The 23,243-nt window shown below is 39.8% G+C and overlaps 2 protein-coding genes across 2 annotated transcripts in view; one reads left to right on the top strand and one right to left on the bottom strand.

The window, feature by feature from the left end:
* The window catches only part of kcnh1a (potassium voltage-gated channel, subfamily H (eag-related), member 1a), a 34,430-nt gene extending 22,647 nt beyond the window's left edge, over positions 1–11,783 (top strand). The window contains 4 exon segments of the mRNA XM_034552062.1: positions 2,982–3,181; positions 5,289–5,541; positions 7,557–7,753; positions 10,473–11,783. Coding sequence (XP_034407953.1) covers positions 2,982–3,181; positions 5,289–5,541; positions 7,557–7,753; positions 10,473–11,339 — 1,517 coding nt within the window. The 3' untranslated portion in view covers positions 11,340–11,783.
* A 5,028-nt stretch (positions 11,784–16,811) lies between these two features.
* hhat (hedgehog acyltransferase) overlaps positions 16,812–23,243 on the bottom strand; it is a 15,539-nt gene continuing 9,107 nt past the window's right edge. The window contains exons 10-12 of the mRNA XM_034552060.1: positions 21,954–22,155; positions 21,337–21,481; positions 16,812–17,682 (exon numbers count right to left, since the gene is read on the bottom strand). Of these exons, the coding sequence (XP_034407951.1) occupies positions 17,597–17,682; positions 21,337–21,481; positions 21,954–22,155 (433 nt within the window). The 3' untranslated portion in view covers positions 16,812–17,596. The remainder of the gene's footprint in view (positions 17,683–21,336; positions 21,482–21,953; positions 22,156–23,243) is intronic.

Raw genomic sequence — 23,243 nt, forward strand, 5'->3', positions numbered from 1 at the left:
TCTAGCTCTCCTGTAACCCAGCTTTTGCTGCTCGGGTTGAATGTAGTCCAGTGCCAGAACTGAAGTTTTTATTAGACATCCATTATCCTAGGCCTCACACTTGAAAAACTTTTTTCAAGCCCAGTTTGAGGCTATTTCATGTCCCTATTTTCCATGGATGCAGTATTTTTCTGGGTCTTCAACGGAAGATGGCTTTTCCATTCTCAAGCCTACAAATCTGTGATATTCCAAGTGGTCGTGAGCGTGACACACATGGTTTATTTGAATCACTGAAAGAATAAGAGGTGTGCTTCTGCATCCCTGTTGTGGCCAGTTTTCAGATAAATGCACTGAGACAGTATAGCAATGTGTGTGTGACATTTTAAACAATGTTAGAAATAAGAAAGCTGCAATTGAGTTTCAGATTTTTTTTTCATTAAAACGAGCTGTAGCTTCCTCCAGTTTAGTTTTTCAGTCTCGTCAACACTGCTGTCAACTCCAGTCTGTCCACTTTTGATACTGTGACATGCACGGTACAGCGGGAGCTCTGTTATTCTTGCCTTCATTAGACTCATTACCTCAGTCTTCTGTGTGAAGTTGTGCTGAATTATTCCGCTTTTCTGGAGCGTGATTCATTTACTCACAAGTTTCCTGTCTGAAATGCCTCAGAAAAAGCAGCAGAAACGGCGAATGAGACGGGTACTCCTCAGAGGCTGCAGTTTAGTGGAGCATTTCTTTTAACTCTTTCTGTGGCGTGCTGTTAATTTGTAAGTCTGTATGCGTTTTTGGTAAAACACACAAGTCGTAAATCTGGACAAAGACAGACATTACATACATTAATATCTGAAATAAATTGCTAAACTTACATTTCCAATATGACTAATGTCTATTTGTGTCTCCTATTGTGGTTTACCAACATACACAATATGCCAGTTTTTGCTGTAGACCTAAATAACAACGCGGAAACCTTTCTCACAGCTTGTGCTTCTTTCCACATCTCCAATATGAAACATTTAAGAGGAATTCATCTCCTTGTGTGGCTCATAATGCAGTGTGCGGCACATTCGTGTGTGACTGCATGCAGAGAGCAACACCTCGAAGCAATAACGGACTGCTGGATCAATTTTGCACAGTGATCCCTCTGCAATCACTCCTCGCCTCTTGTTTTCAGCCAAAATCTCAACCCTGAGACGAGTGGATGATTTCTCCACCCCTCCCCTCTCTCTCTACCTTTTGGCAGGCTCAGGTTTATGGTTACACTGTCGGGAGAACTGGCAAAAAAAAACCTCATCTGCAGACTTTTTTTTTTTTATTGTGAGATACGAATCTAAATATCTAAAAACAGAAAGCTTCAGGCTGATTCAGTGTAGATGCAATCTACTGTAGTCCATGGCTGTTCTCTATGAAATATGGATGCTCTGATACTGTTCTATTTTTACCACCAGCACTGGATCGGTGCTGGCAGTAGAAGATCACAGAGTGACGATGGGATTGGGGGGGGGGGGGGGGGCACTATACATATGTCCTGTTTCTATAGCAACCGATGGCCCGGGGCTTGAGTTTCTGACAACTGTCTTATAACTACCCTCGAACGAGCCAGCTGTTGGATGCAGAGCAACGCCGCGGCGAAGTTGCGTACGTCAGCAAGTAAAGGGCGACGTTGGGGACGAGATGAAGCGCCGCTCCGCGGGGACAGATTGAGTTTCCTTTGTTGCAGCATTTTCTGTTTATCGGAGAAGTGAGCGACACCATCTGCGCCGAAGCTTGAGGAAGCGGTCTTCCCGAAACCCCCCCCCCCTCAAAGAAAAGAGATGATTGTCAAAATCATCTGATGTAATTGGCTCCGACTTTACGTTAACACCCGTATTGGTCTGTAATAATAAACAATAGCGCACTCTTTGTGTTTAAGGTGATATCATACTAGTCTTGATAACGTGGCGGCGCAAGTGAGCGATGGAAAGGATGAAAGCTGTGGTTGTCCTCGCCCTTGAGGAGTTTTGAGCACTTTTTAATTAGTATTATTCCCTGTGCAGTTTTTCTTTGTGCGCTGTGAAATAAACAAACATGCACACGGGCATACACAGGTCACTGTCATCGTCTGCGGATAATTGAAATGTGTGGCTTCTATGTTTCCTCTCCTTCCCTTCTAGCAGGGCTAATTAGGGCTCCATTGCCAAGAGAACGCTACACACATAGTGCAGACATCTGATAGCTTTGATCCACACACACACACACACACACACACACACACACACACACACACAAACACACACTCCAGCTGTTGCACCAGTTCAACCACTGAACCACCTCCAGAGATGCACTGCAGTACTATCACAAGACACGCGAAGAAGAAATGTCCTTGTTTAGTACGCTGTAACTGCGTTGGGATGGATGCTTCAACACACACACACACACACACACACACACACACACACACACACACACACACACACACACACACACACACACACACACACACACGCACACACACAGTAGTAATTGGTAATTTCCCACATGATTGATTTAAAATGCTCACCACATAAAACCAAACTAGACCTTGCACATTTGGTCTGATATGTCATGTAGTTTATATTAATGCCACCAGCGTGGCATGAACCACATTTTGGAGGTTTTATATTTCCCCCCGTAAACCACGATTTTGAGATTTTCATATCCATGCAAACCAGGTTTGTGCAAATATTTGTTTATCCCATAAGGTATCTGAGATGTTTGGCATTTAAAATTATGATTTTCTAATTGGGTTGAGCTTGTGAATCTGTAGTAGTATGTGACCTCCTAAAATATCTTAAATTATCCCTAAATGTCTTGACCAGACCACTGACTATCAGATCTATAAACTATTGACATTTTCACTGATTTATTTTATCGTTTCTTTTAGCACACAATTTACCATAAAGTCCATTCAAGCAGCTACAAAACTTGATGGATACCCATATATGTTGTATCAAAATTAAACTCCTCCCTTCTCCGTATTTCCCCAGCTCTGCTTTACGCCACCATCTTTGGTAACGTGACGACAATCTTCCAGCAGATGTACGCCAACACCAATCGTTACCACGAGATGATCAACAGCGTCCGGGACTTCCTGAAGCTCTACCAGGTGCCGAAGGGCCTGAGTGAGCGAGTCATGGACTACATCGCCTCCACCTGGTCCATGTCACGGGGAATAGACACTGAAAAGGTGCGTCTTCTTTCACCGCCCCTATAACGTGCGATTACTGGTTCGTTACCCTGGTATTTCAAACCAATTGCAATATTGTTAAAAATGTGTACGATCGCAGCATAATTGATGTTTTATAGATGGTATAAAAATTACTGTCAAGCTATTCTGTGCCAAAATGTTGCAGCCTATCAGGAAAATCCGATGCCGTTTATGGAGCGGTTATCATCCGCCATCCCATCGAATTCAGATGATTTTTTTTTTAGCATTTTAAAGCTGGCAGCAGATAAATTGAACCGGTGCTGCTCTGATTGAGTCAGAGCAAGGCGGCATTCATATCGCTGCTTCCCATTTACATCCACCTGTCCAATATCCAATAATGGACAGGTTTTTATTATTTTACCTCAAATAAGAAACACGACTTCATGCAGGGATTTGGTCACAAACAAATCTGTTGTCACAATCAAAACCGTGATACAGATTCTGTCCTCTTTTATATGTAAAGCTTGTACTGCATGGATGTATTATTTATTTGTCTGGCTTCAGGCCACACTAAAGGGTCTAAAAATGGCATATAATCCCTCTTTGCTTGACATTCATCTTCAAAGAGATTTATTTTAAAGGCAGAGCCCTGCGACGGCCTGGCATCCTGTTGATTAGGTGTACCTCAACAACATGCTGCCACTCAGTGACACGCGGCAGAGAGGTGGGTGGACATGTGAAACTCCACCATAAAGCATAATTCATAATGGACATAATCAGTCCCAACCAATAGATAAGGTTGAGTCACTGTGAAGTGTTTCCCTAACCTACTGAAATAGAAAGAAGCTCAGAATCTGTTATCGGAATAAAAAGAAACGCAAAGGTTTTTAGTGACTGTTAATAAAAAATGTAACTTACATAAATTTGATACATAAGTGTACATTTGTTAAATCAGCTTTCAAATCATATACAAGTACAAACTGAATATTATGCTGGATTTGAACAACACAAAATAGTATAAAACAATAAACCTTAAGTACTCAATTTGAAACTAAAGAGTTTAGTTTGTTGACTTTAAGACTTTTAAAATGGTTCAAAGATGGACATTTTCATTAAAGAAAATTCCCCAAAACATATGATTTTGTTATATATTTTATTTCTTTTCCAGGCCAAAGTGTTTGTGTGTAGTGTTGGTAAGTTTCCCCATGACATCGTAGCTGAAGTTATACCCACCTCAGGCACCACTACACCACTTCTATCCAGTTCAATACATTCATGTAAAAACAGACGTCTGCCTTGTTTTGTGGAATTGAACAATAGGGCAACAACAGGGCGCTTCATGTGCACGTATAATAATGTAAGGAATGCTGTAATGCCCAATTAAAGTGAATCTGTAACCTTTTACCATCTGGTCATGGAGCAATATACCAAATGAGTCACCTGCGTGGGTGTAACGTCACCTTCCACACTCTATTCATGAGCAACGCAATGAATCCTTCCACTTGCTTTTTAATACATAAAAACATGTTGACATTCATTGTGGGTGCTGTCAAGTGGAACAGTGAAGGCAGTCGCTGGCAGCTTACCAACCATATAGATATGTTTTATAGATATAAATATATATATATATATATATATATATATATATATATATATATATATGTATATATATATATATATATATATATATATATATATATATATATGTATGTATGTATGTGTGTGTATATATATATTATGTGTGTATGTATGTATGTATGTATATATGTGTGTATATATATATATATATATGTATGTGTGTATATATGTATATATATATATATATGTATGTGTGTATATATGTATATATATATATATATATGTATGTGTGTATATATATATATATATATATATATATATATATATATATATATATATATATATTAAATGTGTGTGTTGTGTATGTCGAAGCTTGCTGTGGTTGTCTTCATCCAACGTGTAGTCCGTCATGTCAAGTTCTGACTCTATGATCACCTCTTGTGAATATACTACTGTGGCGTGTGATCAGCTGAAGACGTTCCACCAGCTCTAAAGGGCGAAGTCGTTTATTATCTGAAGAAAGGCAAATCATACAGCTCTTCTCTCCACTCTTGTTTTTTCTCTCCAGGTGTTGCAGATTTGTCCGAAGGACATGAGAGCAGATATTTGCGTTCATCTCAACCGGAAGGTGTTCAAAGAGCACCCGGCCTTCCGGCTGGCCAGCGACGGGTGTCTCAGAGCGCTGGCCATGGAGTTTCAGACCATCCACTGCGCCCCCGGCGACCTGATCTACCACGCCGGGGAGAGTGTGGACAGCCTCTGTTTCGTGGTGTCGGGATCACTGGAGGTCATCCAGGACGACGAGGTGGTGGCCATTTTAGGTGAGTTCACCATCCACGTTTCACCGTTCCTTGTCGATGTCTTTTCACTAAATTACACTGAGCATTTATGACATAATTTAAAAAAATGCAATTCACCACTTATATTAAATTTAATAAAAGGCAGTCGAGGCTTCCTATTCCGCCAACTGTCAACGGACCTGCCCAAGATCTGCTCGAGTTGAATAGAAAATGTGACGGTGAAGCGAATATTTACGCTGCAGATGTGCTGCTACAGCACCTCTCTGCTGTCAGATTGTATCATCTTGGAGACCCAAAAATATAGCAGTGATGAGGGTGAACAAAAAAAAGGTTTGTCACACTGGCCTCCGGCACCGGTTTTGCATAGTAACAATATATGTCTGTTACTGGAAAATCCTCCTTTTTTCTCGGACTGCAGTGAAAAACAGATGTTTGGGGATCGTTGTCTACTGAGTCGTGAACTCAGGATTCGTACACTAATCCGTTTGTCACAGACTCCCCTCAGCAAGAGTTTGAATGGGCAGTCAAATGAGACCATAACAGACCTGATTAGAGTATAATTAAGACCTCTGTGAAGTACTCTGGACTGTAGTAACCCACGCATAATGTATATTGAGAAGGAAAGAACCAGACCATATTGCCGATATTTGCAAACCCAGTTATTTTTCTATCGCACCTTTTTTATTTTATATATATATATATATATATATATATATATATATATATATATATATATATATATATATATATATTATAGAATAAATAATCTTTTTTTTCTTTTCTTGTCCACTCATGGCTTGGTTAAATACCAGTAGAGTTTTTTTCCTTTTTTACCACACATCATTTTAATTTGCCATATGATCGAGTGAATAATGGATGGCCCAGAGACACCGTTGTGGGCGTTTCCCGTCAATAACCTGCTGTCGGTTCCTCTTTGCAAACGATCAATATACTGTTGGGCTAATACCATTGACCCGGCTGGAGACTGTAACGGAGCCTGGAGTCATGATCAAGTGACTATGAAACCGATTCTCATTAGCCTAATGGCGCTGTAGATCTGAAACAACATGTAAAGTACACAAACAAGTCCGACCGTCCATTCATCCTCAGACCGCCGACCGCTCTACAATCAAGGGCTCTAAATGTGTTCATTATTTATTTTTAACCCGTCTGGAAACGGGGGGATACTTTGATTATTGCTTTGGCAACTGTATGTTTTTCTTCAATATGCAGCATTGTTGACAGCTTTTCATAGTACTCGTGTTTCTTCAAATATCTAATAAGCGTTTTGCAAGTTTATACTATAATTAATAGCTTATATAATAGTTCATAAGTAATACTAATGTTCTGTTAGTAATAAAGGCTTGTCTTTCAGATTGCAAAAAGAAGATCCTCCTGCATGACACTTGCTTTGTTACTTATACTTGTTACTCAATTAATATCAATAAGTTGATAAGGCTGCTAATTGGTCCAGATTTCCTAGACTTGTCAACCCCCTTGTTGTTTGTTTCAACCCTCATCTGGATGAACAAAACGGATAATTGGACCACGACGGAGTAAACCCTCGTGGGGGCGCGGTCATGTGATTGGTTGAAAATGGATTGATTGGCTACAGAAAATGCCCTGTTGAAAAAAAAAAAAGCCTTTTATACGGCATCTCAAAAAAACGCAATGAAGTTCACACACGACGAGCAGTTGGTAAATGCAGGTTCAACCGTTTAAAAAATATATATATATATATATATAAATGTAACAACATCCAAATAGGTTTTTGATGAAAATTTAAAATCCATAAAATAAACTTTAAACTTAGAACTTAAGAACATAACCTGGCATACCACCATCTATTCTATCAAATTCATAAAGCATTGAAAAAGTATTTATCAAACATTATTTAAGCCGTTTGTTCCAACTTCCAACTCATTTCTAAAACATTAGAAAGTGATAGTGAATTAACGTGTGAATTATTTCTCTATTACTTTACGTGTTGGACAAATCATGTTTAATCGGTTTCCTCTCTCTCTCTCTCTCTGCAGGTAAGGGAGACGTATTTGGGGATGTTTTCTGGAAAGAAGTGACTCTCGCTCAAGCCTGCGCTAACGTCCGAGCTCTGACCTACTGCGACCTCCACGTCATTAAACGAGACGCCCTACAGAAGGTGCTGGAGTTCTACACGGCGTTTTCCAACCACTTCTCCAGGAATCTGCTGCTCACCTACAACCTGCGAAAAAGGGTGAGTGACTGATGGAGAAGTTCACTTTCCAATGTCTGAAGAACTGTGGACTTTGAAAAAAATATGAGTCGATTCTCTTCAAGTTCTACACGATATATATGTGTTAGGAACGGAAAACCATAATGAAAATATTGTTCACCATTATGTTAATTGGAGCTCCTTTTGATGTGTTACTTTTCCTGTGATCAGACCATCATTCTTAATAAGGGCTTGAACTTTAAGTGGACGTCCTGCATCCTGTTTTTATCTTGATTACAAGTAATTATTGCCGCACTGGGCCTCCCAGAGGTCACATAGTAATACACATAGTAATTACATAGTAATTACATAGTAATACATTATGTGTGGGCGAGCAGCGGGACTGATTTTCTTTCTACAGTTTCTACAGGTACAGATTTGTTTCTCTGATTCAGAGAAGAAAAGTTTGATCATTTTGGGAATATGCGCTCAGTCCCATTTTCTGCTTGGCGTTGGACACGAAGCTTGATGAACACGGTTGTGTCAGTTAAATACGAAGCGTCACCCAGGTGATGGTTAACGTAGCTCAACACAAAGACTGAATGCACTAAAATCCACCTAGCAGCATTTTAAAAGCTAAACTATCGGTCTCCTGGCGTCACATCTAATTGAATACAGGTTATTATCCAACTTTGGGCAAGAAATACCCAAAGTGTGGCTGCAACCAGGAACATTAGACATACAATTCCTTTAGAAAATGTAAATGTGCTATATTTAATAACACAAATAGAAGTATCTAACTGGGCACTAGCTCATGAATAGTGAAAAAAAACAATAACAGGTCATACAAACACCCAGTTCCATCAAACCGTCAATGTACATTGAAGCCCGTCCGACATCTTTCCTTCGGAAATGAACAGCTGGTCTCAACGACTCGAGTGTGGCTACCAATCATTATCTCATTCAAAGTAAGGTTAGCCTGCCCATGAGAGTACATGCAAGATTGAATTGCTTGCATTTGAAGAGGCAATCTCATCTGCTGCCTTAAAACTCACAATTCACCAGGGTCCAATGCCATCTGATTGTATACACTTTAGGGAAATCCAGAGAAGGATTGAATGGGGGAGCTGAACACTGCCTTCAAATGGAGCGGGTGAGGTTGTGTTTTTGACTTGGGGAAATGAGTGGAGCGATTCAAGATGTGAAACAATAAGATTTTGCTATGTGATTGAGATGAAAATATATGTTTTCTTCCCTTTTTTTAAATGACAAAAAATAAAAAAGTCCATATTTGGAGCTATCAAAAACACGTCTTCGGAACTCAGTCGTTTGATCGAATGCTAGACTCTCCTCATGAAAACAGAAGCCAGATAGCCTCTTTTCCTCTCACTAGACAATGTATTTCCTCATTCTTTAATATGTTTTTGGTTACAGAAATAGTTTGACATTTTGGGAATTATGCTTAAAGGCTTTCTTGCAGAGCGTTGGATGAGAAGTAGAGGTAGATCAATGAATCAGCCAGGGCCATGTATGTATCTTGGTCTCAATTCATATATGAAAACAAATCTACATAATTTGATTGTTTATTTATTTTTTGTCTTTATGTAAAATGATCATAAGACAATATAATGTGGCATATAACCCTCAAATATCAAATTGTATTGGCCTCAAAAAACATTTTAATGTCTGTACACTTCATATGAAGCGACAAGCAGGTAGCTTAGCTTAGCTTAGCATAAAGACTGAAAAATGTAGTGACTTCCCCTATTTGTGGTTGTGGTTCTTTGGTGTTTGTATGGATTAAATAAAAACAATAATTAGTGAGCTTTAGAGGTTTCGGTAGCCATCTTGTTATTATTGTCTTATCATCTTGTCTTATTTCCAAAAATGATAAACTATTCCTTTTTTAAAAGGGCATCAAAAATGTTACTGACAAGTACATTATTTTCTGGCTAGAACATAAAGCTAAAAATATTCTGATAAAACAATCCAAACTCAAGGACCACTTACTAGCTTTTTCCAGAGCTTTAACCCCTATCACTGTGTTCATTTTCTTAGCTGTTATGGAGATGTTCTCTGAGCTGTTTTGATTCATCCATAAGTACTTTTATGACTGCTCAATTTGACTCATACGTTACATATCCAACAGTCTTGAACCATGTGAACCATGTGACACTGTAAAAAGATACAGGAAAATAAAGTGGACCAAGTATTTCCAAGATAAAGCATGAACGATTTCTTCAGCATTAAAGACTCATGGGAGATGTAGTTGTTGAATACTAACGAAAGAAAAAAACTAAAACTACCCAAGAACACACACATATAGATCATTTATATCTTTTTAATTGAGAAAGGCTCATTAGTTTTTAAAGAAGTTACAAACAATTCATGAAATCCAAAGTGCAGCAGCAGCTGTGTGATCGGCTAACGGTGTAGCGTGTCGTCGCCCGCTGAAGCCAGAGGCATGATGTGAACCTTCCCTCTGTGTCGTGGGACTTGCCTCATTAAAGGTGACATTTACAAAAGCACACACATTTTGAAACATCGCCATCGTCTTCCTCGCACAAACGGTACAACCAGTAAGACGGATACACATGTTCATTGAAATGACGTTGATCATGTTTTTATACTTTCATTTCTCCGCTTTATTACGAATTTGAGTTGAGGCATACCCATTTTTTATTTGCTCGTGTACTTTCATCGTTCAAAACAAACCTGATTATGATGGTGTTAGTCACAACAACTGTACATTCTCTTGTAGATCGTCTTCCGAAAGATCAGCGACGTGAAACGAGAGGAAGAGGAGCGGCAGAGACGTAAAAACGAGGCTCCTCTCAACTTGCCGCCGGATCACCCGGTACGGAAACTCTTCCAGCGCTTCCGACAGCAGAAGGAAAGCCGCCTGGTGCCCGGAAAGCCAGAACTAGATGACGACATCGAGAAGGGCCCGGTGTACGTGGACATCCCCACAGCTAAAGCAGCCGTCACAGCTACCAGCATCGTCACGGTGACGGAAAGCCCTGCAACACCCTCCCCTGCAACGCCTTCGTCTTCGACACCCCCCAACTGTGCTCCCTCAGACAAGTTGAAGCTGAAGGTACCAGCACCCGTTTCTCTGATAGGGGGCCGCGCTAATGAACCGGTCAAGGTCAAAGGCTGGGGTCTCTTCAAGGAGTCCGTGGCCAAAGCCGACAACTGGAACAAAGTGTCCAAAGCCGAATCCATGGAGACTTTACCTGAACGGACCAAGGCGCACGAGTCCCAGACGTCTCTCAAGAAGACGGACTCGTGTGACAGCGGCATCACCAAAAGCGACCTGCGCCTGGACAAAGTGGGCGAGTTCCGCTTGACGCCCCAGGACCGCAGTCCCGTCCAGCCGCCGGAGACCCGGCACCCCTTCTACCCCATCCCGGAGCAGACGCTCCAGGCGTCGCTCCAGGAGCTCAAGCTGGAGCTGAAGGACGACCTCAAGAGCCTGGACGTCCGAATGTCCGGTCTGGAGGCGCAACTCACAGAGGCACTTCAACTCCTCAAAGCGAGGAGATCAAGTGTCGGCTCTCCGCAGCCACTCTTTGACCTTTCTAGACCGGCGTCACCAGAGCTGGACAAAGAGGACATCTTCTCCTGAGGGGTGTGAAAGGTTAACTAATCAGGTTAACTGTGCACTCAGCTGGAATCCAGTAATATTCAGATTACCTGGATAGCTGAGGCTGCATCGGGCACACCTTTTTAAGATTGGGCAACAGCGTGGTCTTCAAAGACGCACCGGCCTGTATCGCGGGGGTGTGCCCACCCATCAAAAAGGGAACGTAGCGGTCGTAGCCCAGATCCTGTTGTCGTAACACTGAACGCTCGGAGGTTACGAAAAAAACCACTGACAGCTCTATGTTTGTACAGATGTTTGATTTATTTTTCCATCGCACTTTAATGGGAAAAAAAATAGCTCGAGCGGTTAGATTTTTATCTCGATTTCAGAGAACGGGAGAACATAGTTGTATCTCTGTTGGGAAGAGAATAGAAACAGCATGACCCCACTGGTTCGTGGTGAATCGTTTGTATGAGATTCTTTGCATGTCACTAGACGTGTGCCTCGGATTGTGCATTTCTGATTCATTGAGGCCACACGGCAATGTCTTTTGCATAATTTCAACCATGACGGTGGGAAAGAACGTCTTTCCAGATGTTGATACAGTCTCAGTAATTTCCTTCAAGCAATTGATGAACTCTTCTTATTATATCAACTGCCAGGATAATGATGAATTATACAACTCTGGCCAAGCAATCAGATTTTCAAAGACATTTTTCAGCAGAGTTTATAATTCCCATAAACCGTGGGTAGATGGGCTGGATGAAAAGGCAGCAGTGAACAAGTTATCCATCCATCCAAATATATTAGTATTTTGTTTACAAATTGTAACACTACAACCCCAGAAGATACATGAATATGATACATACATCTTGAATGAGAGCTATGCATTTTTAGCTTTGGTGATGCAGATGGTACTGATAAAGGCTGTGCCCCTTACCTTGTTGTCAAGAACATAATGATGAATGTCCTTTTGCACAATATTTCAAATTTTTTTATTGTATTCATAATTAATTTTTTTTTTTAATTAGTCACTGAACTTGCTTTAGTGACGATTCTTGCCTTTTATTTAGGTACATTTTTTTTAAATATTACACCAGTTAGTTAGCCTGCATGATTTAATGTATTTTTGTTTGTGGAAAAAAACAAACATCCCATGACAACAAAAGATACAAGTTAACTATTAATAAGGGACACAAATAAAAGGCGAAGAACAAGCTTTCTCCTTCAGGAATCTATTTGCGTCATTTAAAGGAATAATTCACCCAGCGAAATTATTATTTGTATATTGATTACTCGCCCAGTGTTTTTAAATTTTGTAATGCCTCCTCGGTTATAATATACTAGGGTAATATCAATTGGATTTTTTTTTCAAATGTTGTATCCTTCCCTTTTTTTCTTATATAAAAATGTATAAAATGAAATCCATTAGATCCAGTTCAAATTAAAACATTAAATGTTGTGGTTTTCTTTATAAATTAAATTTCCATTTTACCAAAAAGGAAAACGGAGCAATATGCTTACACGATAACAAAATAGGTGTTAAATTATTATAAATGAGTGCAGATCAACAATCCATCTTGCCTTGTGCTGCACGGCAACATTGTTTAACTGATGGAAGGATTCATCCTAAATGATATTGATAACCTAATAAATCAATGTAAATAAATCACGCAGCAGAGAACAGGCATCAGTGTGCAGGGTTGAGTGAGCCAGAGGGAGGACATGTGCTTTACAGCATTTCTGTGGCATCAATCATTCATTAAAGAGCCCGAATAAGTCCACAGATAAAGATCAAATAAAGCAACAATTATGCATATTTAGCTGTTACAGTTGACATTTCAAATCAGTTGAGTCTCTTAAAAAAAAACCTATGAATAATAGAAGAAAGTCATTAAATGACACATTTTTTAAACCATCAAATGTTTTATTTTTTTCCCCCAGCAGATTTATGAAATCCATAAAAGAATCGTCAGTCAGGATCTTAAGTATACAGTCTTTTACATGGCACAACCATTATTCTATATTATTTATTATTCATATGGATAATTTATGTTCCCTGCATGCCTTTTCTCCCATCGAGACAAAAGACGAGCTGAGAGACACACGGAAAAAAAAATTCCGCTTACTTAAAAATAAATGGGCTGAAGTGAGAAGTCATTTAGTTTACAGCTAGTGTTTGTGGGTCTTTATGGGTCTGCTTAATATCATCTATGACCTCTCGATCATTCATAAAACTGCTGCTGACTCAAAGGAAATCAAATCAAAAAGGCGGAAAAGCGTCAAAGACGCAATAAAATTTCATGTAACGGCATACAGTCATTAAATCTAAATTTAGTAAAGTGATTTTATTACACAATCACAGTTATGATTGATCAAATTATTAAAACTATTACGATGTCATAGCTCTGTGGTTAAAAACAACAACTTGTAAATCAGTTCTTATTCTAGGAGTGATTACTTTTTACATTTAATATTGCCATCACCCAAAGACTTGGATAGACTTCTAAATGTAAATGTTTAAACCAGAAATCAGGCTACTTTTATGACGCGAGTGTGTTTCAATCAGATGTGACTAAAAGTTATGGGCCCTGCTAGCAGTATCCCCCCTGCCTCCAGTCTTTATGCTAAGCTAAGCTAATTAGGCTTCTGGCTCTAGCTCCATATAATGCAGTTATGAAAGTGGCATCGATCTTCTTATCTAACTCTGAAAGCAAAGTGGATAAAAGCGAAAGTATTCCCTTAAAAAATAATCAGTTATGACTTTGTTGGGTCAGTTTGTGTGTTTTGAAGAGAGTTAAAAGACGATGCTTTTGACTTTTTGTGAAGGTAACCGGTGAATTGTGAGCTTCAGTCTGGAGTATATGCATGGCGGCTGGAGAAGACACTTTAAATCACGCTATGTGGAGTTAAAAGTGTGAACAACAGTTAAACTGTTTCAAATGAATCAAAACAAAATGAAAAAACTTTTTAGCCTGCATTAACGTTTACTAATACTAACAACAATGAGGTGCTGTTTATGTTAATGTGATTCAACTGTTCTAAGCCCGCATGTAACACATTTATTTTCTTTCAACGGATGACAATTGAATTGTTTTCTTTGAAGGTACTTATGGTGGAATATTGTCATGTCAGACAAAAATGAACCGTTTTCCCTTCACCCAACGACACAGATGAATGACAAAATTGGTAATATTTGTAAAGTATTTTTCAAACTTTCCTTTTTGAATAACAAACTATGAATCTTAAGCTTCAATTTTTCTTGTGGTACTGTACTGCATTGCTCACTAAATTACACCATTTAATGTACCAACTCTCTTTTAGTTGTTCGGTATCCAAAACAGAACCGGATCAGACGGATTCTTTACTATGAATAAGCAAAATAAAATCAGATTTTTGTGCCACTATTTGAATGCAGCCTAACAACAAAGTATGTGGCAGGTGCTTCCACCTACGCCTGCTTTTTTCTTTTTTTACACCATAAATATGTGTTGCTAAAATGGGATGGATGTACTGCAGGTGCACTCTAAAACTCAGAGGCAGGATCCTGGAAAGCAATAAGAAGTTCTGTGATGTAACATTCATAAACAAAAAGGTGAACATGTTTGCAGAAATGTGAGAATCCTTTTATAGTTCATCACATTTACCTTTTTAATATTACTACATCATTACATTTGATTGCTACTGAGAAGCATGCAACACTGTGCCTTCATAATATTGCCCCCCCCAGTGATCCTATTTTTCCAGGCCCGCAGTGAGAAAAAATACAAATTAACTCTTTTTGAAAACAATTTGAACATTTATTTTTGTGGTCTCTTGCTCTCCCTCTACATATAAATATATATATATGCACAAATGATATTGCAACGTTTTAGATTCTTAAGTGAAAAGTTTGAATTTGCTGTACGGTTTATGTAATATGCACATGCCGCTTGTGTTCACGCGCGTCAGACGATGAGAAATGTGACGATTTCAAGCACAACGGGGGAACTCTTTATGAGCTGTGACATGCTGTACTATTCATAATAAATATTTTATACATACTGTTCTCTGTGTCTGTGCTCTTCGGGGACCGCATGGCCGCCGTATGGCGTCCATTCATCTGCCTGTCTTTTTACGTTTTCCGCTCCCCCGACGGTGACGAGGGCCGCTCTGCTCAAGAGTTTCAACTCGGCAGGCGTGTGTTCTCGTCCTCATTTAAGCGGATTCCTCGCCGACCCCTCGCTCACATTGATCCTATTTAGGTGCCACAGATGTGATAATCCCGAGAGGAGAAAATCAACTAATGGAGCCACTCGAGGCTCCATTCTGCTACTCGCCGAGATGAATACAAAAGTACAGACGCGTGCAGGTTACACTGTTTGAAACCATGGGAACAGTCAATTTGTTTTCTTCTTTTTTTTATTTAAGCTCCAATAAATAACTAGACGTGCAAAAGGCAACAACAAAGTGTTATGCTAATGATGGATCTGTCAGCCATAACACCCGATTTAAAGAATTCACTCGTTCTTAAAGTAATCTCCTGCTGCGCCCTGTAGCCGATTGCTCTCCGTGTGAACAGTAAGAGGATCAGATTGTTTTTGCAACTGAACACTTTAAGCTCAAAAGAAAAAGCGCAGAAGCTTTTTAAAAGTAGCTTCCTTTTACTTTATTAGTTATGACTTTCGGACTACAGGGTTAATAGTTTAATGGAAAAGCTTCTTTTCTCCCATTGGATCTGGTCATCCAGCTCACTGTCCACGTGGGGCAGCCTCAACCCGATGACCCCCAGATACAGCTAAGATAGTAATTGTTTTAATTATCAATTTCACAAAGTATTGTCTGGTATAAATTATTTCTGTCTTTGATTAAAAAAAATGTTATCAATGTTAATATGAGCATGGGCACTGTAGTTTATTGTGATCTCACACCTGAATACTCAAGTGCACCAAATGTGTATTAATCAACAGTCCAAATACACAATTTATTGTTGTATGAGTAATTATTGCTAAGAACTACAGTGTCCAGATTCTTTAGGAAATCACAACCCATTTGTTTTAGCTGTAATGGGAATTTACTTTAAAAGGTTTTTACGAGAAATGAGAGCGAATGATCTTTGGGGCCAAACACGGGGAAACCGTAAAGTATCGAGACACAAACAAAACCATTGTTGCATTTGGTGTTTAGAAGAAGAAAACCTTTTCCGTCTTACCCCTTAAAAATATTCCGTATAAATAATTGTCATACAAAAAAATAAAATAAATACAGCTGTTTTTTAATAATTCCTGAAAAGTTGACACGTTCTGGACGAGTTTTATGGGTTTATGTTGCCCCGGGGAGAAGGTTAATCCCTTCACATCAAATATTTGAATGGATGCTATTTAAAATTAGCATGTACAGTATGTGCATTACATCTTTTTTTCCAACCAGAAAGTATTAGGTGCTGAAAAAAGGTTGAGAACCACACTGCTCTAAACGACGCAATACAGCAGGTACAGTAAAGTTATCCATTAGAACATCGATGCATATTCATAATCAGGAAATACAAGGTTTTAATCCAAACCTATACTGAGGTAGTGTACAGTTGATGAGGCATTGTATAACAATCCATTAGAACAAATGTTGTTTTTTTCTCTCATCCATTATCAGAAAATGGCATTCATCTGCTTTCTAGTGGATAAATGTCATCCATTATAATTAATGTGCTGAAAGAAAAGTTAGTGTGTTGTCCCTCTTAAGCTTTTAATTAATATATCTAACATCAGTGTGATCTGTGAGGGAAAAATAATGACTGATCAGGTTCCCGCTAGTCCACTGGTCCTTTTATCTGCCTCTGAACACACACGCTTTCGTGGCGAGCTAAAGGAGGATAGTAAATATGAAATTAGCATTTCCCCGGCTTACCGCACCACTGAGCAATATCTCACAAGAGCTATATAACGAAGACGGATCCAGGGCCGTAATTACCTTTCTTAGAATATGAGATTCTGTGTAGCTCATTGGGTAGAAAAGCATGCCTCGACTAATCTGGGAGGCTGCCCTGAATTTCATTCTACTACAGTGTGTGTGCACGAGAAACTCTCCAAGAGAAGCAGCGCTGATCCTTTAAGTCTTGGCTTACATGAAGGTTTTTTTTTTTGTTTTTTTTTTGCCTGGTCCTGCAGGTGGTGGAAAGAAGTGTCAGCTCAGCTGCACTAAAGCCAGGCTTGGACGGGTTCTTTGGCCCTCCCCGGCTGGCGACGACAAAGAACCGGACTCAGCAGGTTCTTCTGGTGGTCTGGTTGCAGGGGATTCTCGCTGCGATGGAAAGTCAAGGTGACTCACGGTGGGCGAGAAGTATACTCGAGTCCAACCTGAGCAAAGCAGTAGAGGAACGCCAGCATGGGCGGAGCCGTGGTAGACCAGCCTAAAACGGAAAAAAACCAAGAAAAAAAAAAAAACCAATGAGTTCATCTGTAACAAGAAATATTTTAGACTGACGCTTTTGCAGGTCGCTCCTAGAAAGACTTGCATTCTTTTACAAGAGCTATAGACTGTGCTTAATTCTGTGTTACGGTTATTCCCGTGTTCTATTTATAGCTGTGTCTTGGAGGCTCGAGCAGGCAGGTAAGGACAGCTGCCTGCGCCTCCTCCCCAACTGGCTTGCCTCCAGATTATCTCAGTAACCTGCACCTGCACCCACAATGCTTCTCAATAGTCTATTATTTCCCATTCATGTCTAAAACAATCTAACTCACATGCACACAGGCTGCTTTATGCACAGCTGTACTGTCCGTTTCCTGTCTGCCGAAGAGAAAGGCTCCGTGGCCCACGGCTACAAAACCACGGCTTTCCCCCCCCCGCTGATAAATATTTATGCTATGCTGACGTGACGTTTTGCAGATGATTAGCATAACTGCCAGCAAACGGCAGCTAATTATTAGTTTGAGGACATTAGAATTGAGTAATTACAAATATGATGCATTTTCATGGCGTCTAAATCCATCATAGAAAAAAAAAGAAGCCTTTTAACTCCACGAGCGAGCGTTGCCGATTCAAGACGTCGCAGCGTTTTTTGTCTTTACAATTATGTAAATGTCATTAAAAATATATATATATATATATATATATATATATATATATATATATATATATATATATTCCCCCGAGCAGTCCGTCTTTGCTGCCACGAACTAACGGAGTGAAAAGCAGAACTTAGAGGAAGCGTCGACCGCGTCGTCGGTATGCAAGTTACTTCTGACCACGATGGAGAAGAGAAGTGTGCCGGATCTTTGATATTTTAAAACAACAGTCTTAATATTAATATTAAGTCCTGGCAAAGAGAGTGAAAAACAGAATCTCTTCCCAGTTGCATGGTACCATGACTCCAATCAACCAGAGCTATAATTACACCACAGTTTATTTCGCCGCTTGATTAATGGAGTACTTTGCGTTCAAATGAGGTGAAACTTGCAGAGAGGCAACTTGAAAAACTAAATATAAAAACTGCTCCGTGATCATAAAGACTGGGCCTCTCAGACGTCTGACAGCTTGTTGGTTGAGCTCTTCCTTCTCTTATGTATCTGGATTATTAGTTTTTTTAAACCCTAACTGAAAGCTCTCTGTCTGTCTTTGATCCAGACTGAAATATTGGATTGCCATGAAACTTGGTACGGACATTTATGTTCCTCTCAGGATGAATTAAGATCTCTTTAGTGACCTCTGACCTTTCATCTCGTGCCATTATCAGGTCTAAATTGTAATTTGTCCGATACCTGACTGGACTAAATAGAGATTAATGACATCCCGCGCCACCCTCAGCTGCACTTTGTGCTAAAAAGGCAAATATTTTCTATATTCTCACATGATACATGAGCTAAACCTGCAAAATATCGTCATCTTAGCATTCTAGTTGTGATTCTAGTTGTGAGCATGCAGGCACTCTGACGTTGACATGTACTTATAAACCATGCTGCGTGTCCCTCACAGACTGTTCTCCTAGAGGTGATGGAACTAAATCAACGTCCTACTCAATTAAAAGGTACTGTAATGTTACCGATATTATAGACAGTTTTCAATCAAACTCATATACTACGCACCGTGTCTTCTAGTGTGTTGCAATGTCATTTAGCAAAAAGACTTTATATCACTCTAACATCGGGGCTGTTGAAGATGACGACCACGTCAGCGTGAACAGGAATTTGTTTTTCGTTCCACCGGAGAGGTCAAAGAGTGCAATTACGCACTCTGCCTGCACCAGTAAAAACAAAAAGCCCAGACAGGCTGATTTAAAAGCATTGATCTCATGTTAATGAAGCAAACTGCAGCTCCCCCGCAATGTTTTATTGTGCCGACACACGAAGACACAAGGAACCGCCTCAGGCCTTTCTGCTGGATCCATTTCACTTCAATTTAAAGTGCAAACCCACAAGTTCAGTAACAACAGAATGAGGGTTTGAAGTAAACATCAGGCAGTGCCATGTTATATCTTTATTTGCACTATTATATGGTCAGAATTCATTCTCATCAATGCCAGCTGAGATATTCCATTTGGTTTCTAGGTGTAACTCACTGAATAATTCACAACAGAAGTGGTATTATAAAAACAACCTGCTCTTACTTCTAGGTTTCTCTTAACTTATTTACGCCACGTCTGCGAGAAGAGGCATAATGTTACACACGGTTACTGTGAACTTTCCCCTACGATGGACAATTATTCTCCTTTCACAATAAAGCTTAACTGGCGGCTGGAATATTCATCCGGCTGCACGGCCTCGACTTGAAGAGCCCATTAACGTAAGATCAATGCTCATGTTGTTCTGGGTCTGCTGGGTGGATGGAAGCAGGCGACACTAACAGCCACTTTAGGGAATGTCACTGTCGTGTTTGCAGCTTGATTCACTGACCCCAAAGTCGCTTTGCAATCGAGTAAACTCTGCATTATATATATATATATATATATATATATATATATATATATATATATATATATATATATTATATATATTATTATATTATATATATAATATATTATATTATATATAATATATATATTATATATATATATATATATATATATATATATATATATATATATATATATATATATATATATATATGATGATGTTTCTGAGACTCGTCCGGCACCAACTCTGCAACCACCCCGAGTGCAGCTCAGACTGCTTATCATGAGCAGACAGGCTTTTAGGAGGGCCTGGCCATCTTGCTTTAGGTACCAAATGAGCCAAATAAAGACGCGGGGAGCTAAACAGGGAATGGCACCAGCACAAAGCAGATGTCTCTCTACTGGGGAGTGTTTGCCCATTCAGATGCATCAAATGGCCCATTAAGACCTCTTCTTACAAACTCACTTTTATCGCCTAGTCTTCCTGTGAGCTTTACCTTCAAATCACCATGTGTTTGATTTGTTATTTCAATTGTTTTGGACTATGTTCAATGTCATATTCGCTTGATTTTGGTATGATGTATATTGCTATTGTTTTGTAATGAGTTACATTTTTCAGTTTTCTTAAATTTTCAGTTTGTTGTAAACCTTGTTTTGTAAAGGTGCTCTATAAATAATAATATTATTATCATCCTTATTATAACCAGAACCTCAAAATCCACTGCTAAATATACAGACCTATTAAACAGCTGCATTTTATTCTATTCTCTCTAATTGTTGCTTTAACCCAGTGGTTCTCAAACGCCGTAACATAAACATTTACACAAAAGTACAGACATTTCACCATGTATTTATTAATGACTTAGTTTCATGTCTGTGGACTTCTAATATGTGAAGTTCTCAATAAAGGTAATACCTGTAATACCACTGCGCCCCACTAGAGGGGCGCGCCCCACAGTTTGAGAACCACTGCTTTAGAAATGCTATCTTTAGCTACGGTCCAGCCCCTGTAGGAGGGGAAATGTCCCACAATTCAACGGAACAGTCAAATGAAAAGAAAACATGACTAATAGTGACTCTACAACCAAAACACAATTAGTTAATGCCAGCTGAAACCATCCTGCACAATAGAACGGTCACATAAATCCTACTGAGTGTTTGCGGAGGACATTTTACCTTGAATGAAGACACGCTTCCAGAAGATTCTGCCAACATGTATCCCCCCAAGAAACACCAGATTAGAGAGGATGAGCATGGCAGTGGAGAAGGCAGAGAGGAGGGCGATGCAGCGCCTCTCCATCGGCGCGGAGAAATTCTGCTCCTGGGAAATCAGTAAATAAATAAGAAAATTGCAGAAGAACCATAAGAGATTTTAATCGTAAATCTGGGAGACAAAAGAGCAGAAACGCACCTGGTACTAATGAACTGTGTGGCCATTAACTAGAAGGATTAGACAGCCTGCTGTCAGACCTTATTACTATTTTGAGAACGTGAACCTACAGTCCAAAAGAAGCTAGATTGACATTTCTATTGTTGTTGGAAATAGACTTTAACTCACATTAACATGGACCCTTAACTGTACCTGCCAATTAGATGTGACAGGATACAACCAGTGTGTCTCCTGTCATCTATTAACTCAGATTACGTGACTCCATTTTTTTTTTCTGGCTACAAGAAAGATTTTCCTCATGTTCACACATCTTAACTGAAAATCAAATCGATGGAGTAACCAGAGAATTATATGTCGATGTACAATTGCCAGAGATAAATAGGATTTGGATTTCATTACTTACAACAATGGAGCGAATAAACGACGAGGCGAACAGAGGCTTCAGTCCATTTTCCACCAGAACTCCGGCCCAGTTCATCAGGGCCCAGTACTGCAAGTAGTCGTGGCCACCGTGCCACAGGCAGACGAAGCCGAACGCAAGGCCAGTTGATAACATCTTGGAAAGATGGCCGTGCCGTGAACCCCCCAGCGGCACGTAGATGTATCTGCAACGTGGGTTCAGAAGATAAAACGCAGCTTCAGACAAAAAGGAGTAAAACATTACGGCTCTTGGAAGGAGATTACAACACGTCCAAATCAAAGAAAACATTAAACACAGATATACTGAAGCCAGTTAGTAGAGCATGTGTAAAACAAAAGGGAGGGGGGGGGGGTAGGACATTGCCCCACAATGCACCAATGACCTGCAAAAGAACACCAATCACACCAATGATCATGTCATGTATATTGCAGAAATAGAGGCACTTTGGGGAAAATCAGTCCCATCATGTTTTTTATTGTTGCTGTAATTGGCTTAATTTATTCCAAAGGGGTTTCTGTGATTCACACCAAAACCGTGTCACACATTTAACCCAATTTCTATGTCAAATTCACCTTTTTTTTTCCCGTTTTCGTTTGGGAAAGGTCTGATTTTAATGTTTTATTTGGTTAAAACAAACCACAAATATGTCCAGCACATGACGCATGCATTTAATTCCACTGTGGATTAAATGCGATTACACTTCATGCGATATGAAAAAGGGCAGCCGTATATATTCATGCGATAGCCCACACAAGGGGAATAATAACCCAACAGTCGGTTAACATTGTGGCGCGTGCCGAGAAGACAAGCGGCCTCTTGACACCACGAGAACCTCGCCTGTCCCCCGAGGAACCGAGAGCCTCAACATGCTACATTCACTCCGACACGCTTCGAAGCAAACAAACACGTTCTGTCTAGTGTTGCTGAGCTGGGAACTAATTATCTCAGCCGCCCTGTGGATAATCAATGTTCCTGGAAGATGAGCCAGCATTTTTTTCCCCCTCAACCTTAAATAGAGTGGCCTGCTTGGCCATATTGGAGGATGAAAGTAGCTGCAGGAGGCAGATGGAGAGGAACCAGAGTGTTGGAGCGAGGGGCGCGCCGAATACCGAAATAACATACCGAGTATCCGTCCGTCTATTTAAATGAATAAGATGAAGACGGATGCTAAACAGATGTTCATCAAAATATGATAATTGTGAGACATAGATTACCGTAATGCACGCGTAATCAGTGTGTTATGTAACACCTAAATACCGACGGCAGATGGTG

This window comes from Cyclopterus lumpus, chromosome 15 (genome assembly GCF_009769545.1).
Source record: "Cyclopterus lumpus isolate fCycLum1 chromosome 15, fCycLum1.pri, whole genome shotgun sequence".
Lineage (NCBI taxonomy): Eukaryota > Metazoa > Chordata > Actinopteri > Perciformes > Cyclopteridae > Cyclopterus > Cyclopterus lumpus.